Source organism: Centruroides vittatus, unplaced genomic scaffold (genome assembly GCF_030686945.1).
Source record: "Centruroides vittatus isolate TY-2023 unplaced genomic scaffold, ASM3068694v2 scaffold_861, whole genome shotgun sequence".
NCBI lineage: Eukaryota > Metazoa > Arthropoda > Arachnida > Scorpiones > Buthidae > Centruroides > Centruroides vittatus.
This window is the reverse complement of record NW_027122718.1, coordinates 6664733-6667406: the sequence shown is the minus strand read 5'-3', so window position 1 is coordinate 6667406 and position 2674 is coordinate 6664733. Positions and strand designations below refer to the sequence as shown.

The following is a 2674-nucleotide window of genomic DNA, read 5'->3' as shown; positions in this document are numbered from 1 at the left end:
AAGCTGTTGTGAGTGGAACGAATAAGAGAAGAAGAAATGGAGTTGGTAGCGTAATTGATAAAGTTCTAAAAAACAGAGTCTGTGAGGTTAAACGAAGGTGTGATAGAATTATGAGCGTTAAGTTGGACGTTGGTGGAATTTTCATTACGATTGTGTGTGTGTATGCTTCTCAGCCAAGTAGTAGAGAAAAAGAAAAGACAAACTTTTGGACAGATCTGACCAAGTTGTAATGCGTGTTCCTATGAACGAGAGATTAATCTGTGGGGCGATTTAAATGGGAATGTTGGGAAGAGGAAGAATGCGGAAAGAAGAGTTCTTGTTCTTGGGAGGTGGAGTGTGAAAAAAAAGGAATGGAGAGGGAAAAAGACTAGTCGATCATGCTGTGGCTTTTGACCTTGCGCTAGTTAACACCTACTTTGAGAAGAAAGCGAATCAACTAGTTACATACATGAGTAGAGGTAGATCCAGCCAAATTGATTTTTTCTTGTGCCGCAGGAGACATCTGAGTGAAGTGAGAAACATTAAGGTGTTAAATGGAGAAAGCGTTGCTGCACAACATAGAGTTTTCCTGGTGGATTATGACCTTCTTATGGACCATTGTAAGAATTGTGTTAGCCAGATTGAACAAAGGATCAAATGGTGGAGATTGAAAGAGGAGGAATTAAGGAAAGAGTTTAAGGTAAAAGTATTAAAAAGAAATCCAGTTTTCGGATGATGTGTAAACATGGTGGTTGCTGAATAGTAATTGCATTTTAAAAGTTAGAGAAGAGATTTCGGGAAATACTTCAGGGAAGAAATTGCCAGAAGGAAAAGAACTTTGGTGGTGGAATGCTGAGGTACAAGCCGCAGTTAAACAAAAGAAAGATGCAAAGAAAAGGTGGGATTTGATGGGAGGGCTGGAAGATAAAGAAACTTACCATTTGGCAAATAAAATGACTAAAAAGGCGGTGGCTATTGCGAAAGCAAAGGCTTTAGAAGAGGCTTATAAAGTTTTAGAAAGGAAAGGTGGCGAAAGGCAGTTGATGAGAATTGCCAAAGCAAGAGATAAGGCAACAAAAGATTTTACCTGTATTAAACTGATTAAAGATGATAAAGGAGTGGTATTACAAGATTACGAAAGGAAAAATGAAAAGTATATTTTAGAAATTTATTGAATAAAGAAAACCCCAGAACTTTATACGAGAATGGAGAGGCAAATGAAGGAGTGGTGCAAGATATTAGCAGAGAAATGGAAAGTGTGCTTAGGAAAATGAAGATGGGGAAAGCAGTAGGCACTGATCGGATTCCAGTTGGGGTTTGGAGAGGTTTGGGTAAGGAGAGAATTGATATCCTCTGGGACCTTATGAAGAAACTCTGGCAGTAGGAGAAGATTCCAGATGAATAAAAAAAGAACATTCTTGTGCCGATCTTTAAAAGTAAAGGGCATATACAGAATTGCAGAAATTACAGAGGTATAAAGTTATTGCCGCATACTGCGAAGATTTGGGAGAAAATTGTAGAAAGAAGGATTAGGCAGTAATCTGAGATTGAAGAGCTTGGAACAGTTTGGATTTTTGCCGGGAAGAAGTACGACTGATGCTATCTTTGCTCTAAAACAGCTGATGGAAAGGCACAGGGAAATGCATAAAGATTTGCACATGGTGTTTATAGATCTAAAAAAGGCGTATGATAGGGTACCAAGGCAAGAAGTATGGAGTTGTTTGAGGGAAAAGAATGTTCCAGAAAAATATGTTAGGCTCGTCAAGGAAATGTATGAGGGAGCAGAGACCCAAGTTAAGAGTAGTGTGGGCACTACAGAAGGGCTCTTCGTTAATGTTGGTTTACATCACGGATCGGCCTTTAGCCCTTATTTGTTTGACCTGATAATGGACGTGTTTGGTGTGTGACGCGAAGTGTGAAGCTTCGTGGAGTATGCTGTTTGCAGATGATATTGTGCTGTGTGAACTTTCCCAAACCCCAAGGCTGAGAAGAAACTGGAAGATTGGAGGAAAGTTTTGGAAGAAAGAGGCATGAAGGTTAGCAGAACTAAAACAGCCTCTATGACTCTGAATGGTAGAGACGAGTGTAATAATCCAAAATGTGCCACTGTCTTTGGTTCCAAGTTTTAAATATCTTGGGACATTTGTCGAGATGGGAGGAGGACTGAACTCGGAGGTGCAGCATAGAATTCAATGTGGGATGGAAGCTGAGCGGTGTGTTATGCGACAAGAAAGTGAGCTGCAATCTGAAAGGAAAATTGTATAAATCAATTATTAGAGCTGCAATGTTATATGGTGTTGAGACATGGGTCAAGAAATAAAGATGGAGGTGTGAGATCTGGAAATCCCCTTGAACGTAAAGTTTTACTAAATTATATCCGAATTAATAATTACCCCTTTCTTATATCCGGATATAATCCGAATATAATACGACTTATAATAAAATTGTTCCCTATATCGAATCGAACATTTTCCTATTATAAACATCCTGCCTAAAAATTGTCCTGGATATAAACATCCTGCCTAAAAACGGTCCTGGACGAGAAAATATGCGTCCCCGGCCGTATAACTGTCAACTATCCATTGTTCTTACGCTGAGTACAGATCATCTTGCAACTTAAGTTTATAGTTAGCGCCCGAATTCGTCGTATTGTTTCCAATCCCGGGAACACCTATGGCCTAAGCACACGCACGTG

The 2674-nt window shown here is 39.5% G+C and overlaps 1 protein-coding gene across 1 annotated transcript; it reads left to right on the top strand.

The window, feature by feature from the left end:
• The first annotated feature begins 448 nt into the window (after window positions 1–448).
• LOC136990149 (uncharacterized) lies at window positions 449–1886 on the top strand. Its single transcript, XM_067288520.1, has 3 exons — window positions 449–599; window positions 760–1100; window positions 1500–1886. The coding sequence occupies exons 1-3, from the start codon at window positions 449–451 to the stop codon at window positions 1884–1886; spliced, it is 879 nt and encodes a 292-aa protein (XP_067144621.1).
• Window positions 1887–2674: the final 788 nt, after the last annotated feature.

What these genes read in the sequence shown, in the direction of transcription:
- LOC136990149 (XM_067288520.1), top strand. Translation starts at nt 449, where the DNA reads ATGAGTAGAGGTAGATCCAGCCAAATTGATTTTTTCTTGTGCCGCAGG. An exon ending in TGACCTTCTTATGGACCATT is followed by an intron (nt 600 to 759) that starts GTAAGAATTGTG and finishes GCATTTTAAAAG; the next exon opens with TTAGAGAAGAGATTTCGGGA. An exon ending in TTAAAGATGATAAAGGAGTG is followed by an intron (nt 1,101 to 1,499) that starts GTATTACAAGAT and finishes AGAAAATTGTAG; the next exon opens with AAAGAAGGATTAGGCAGTAA.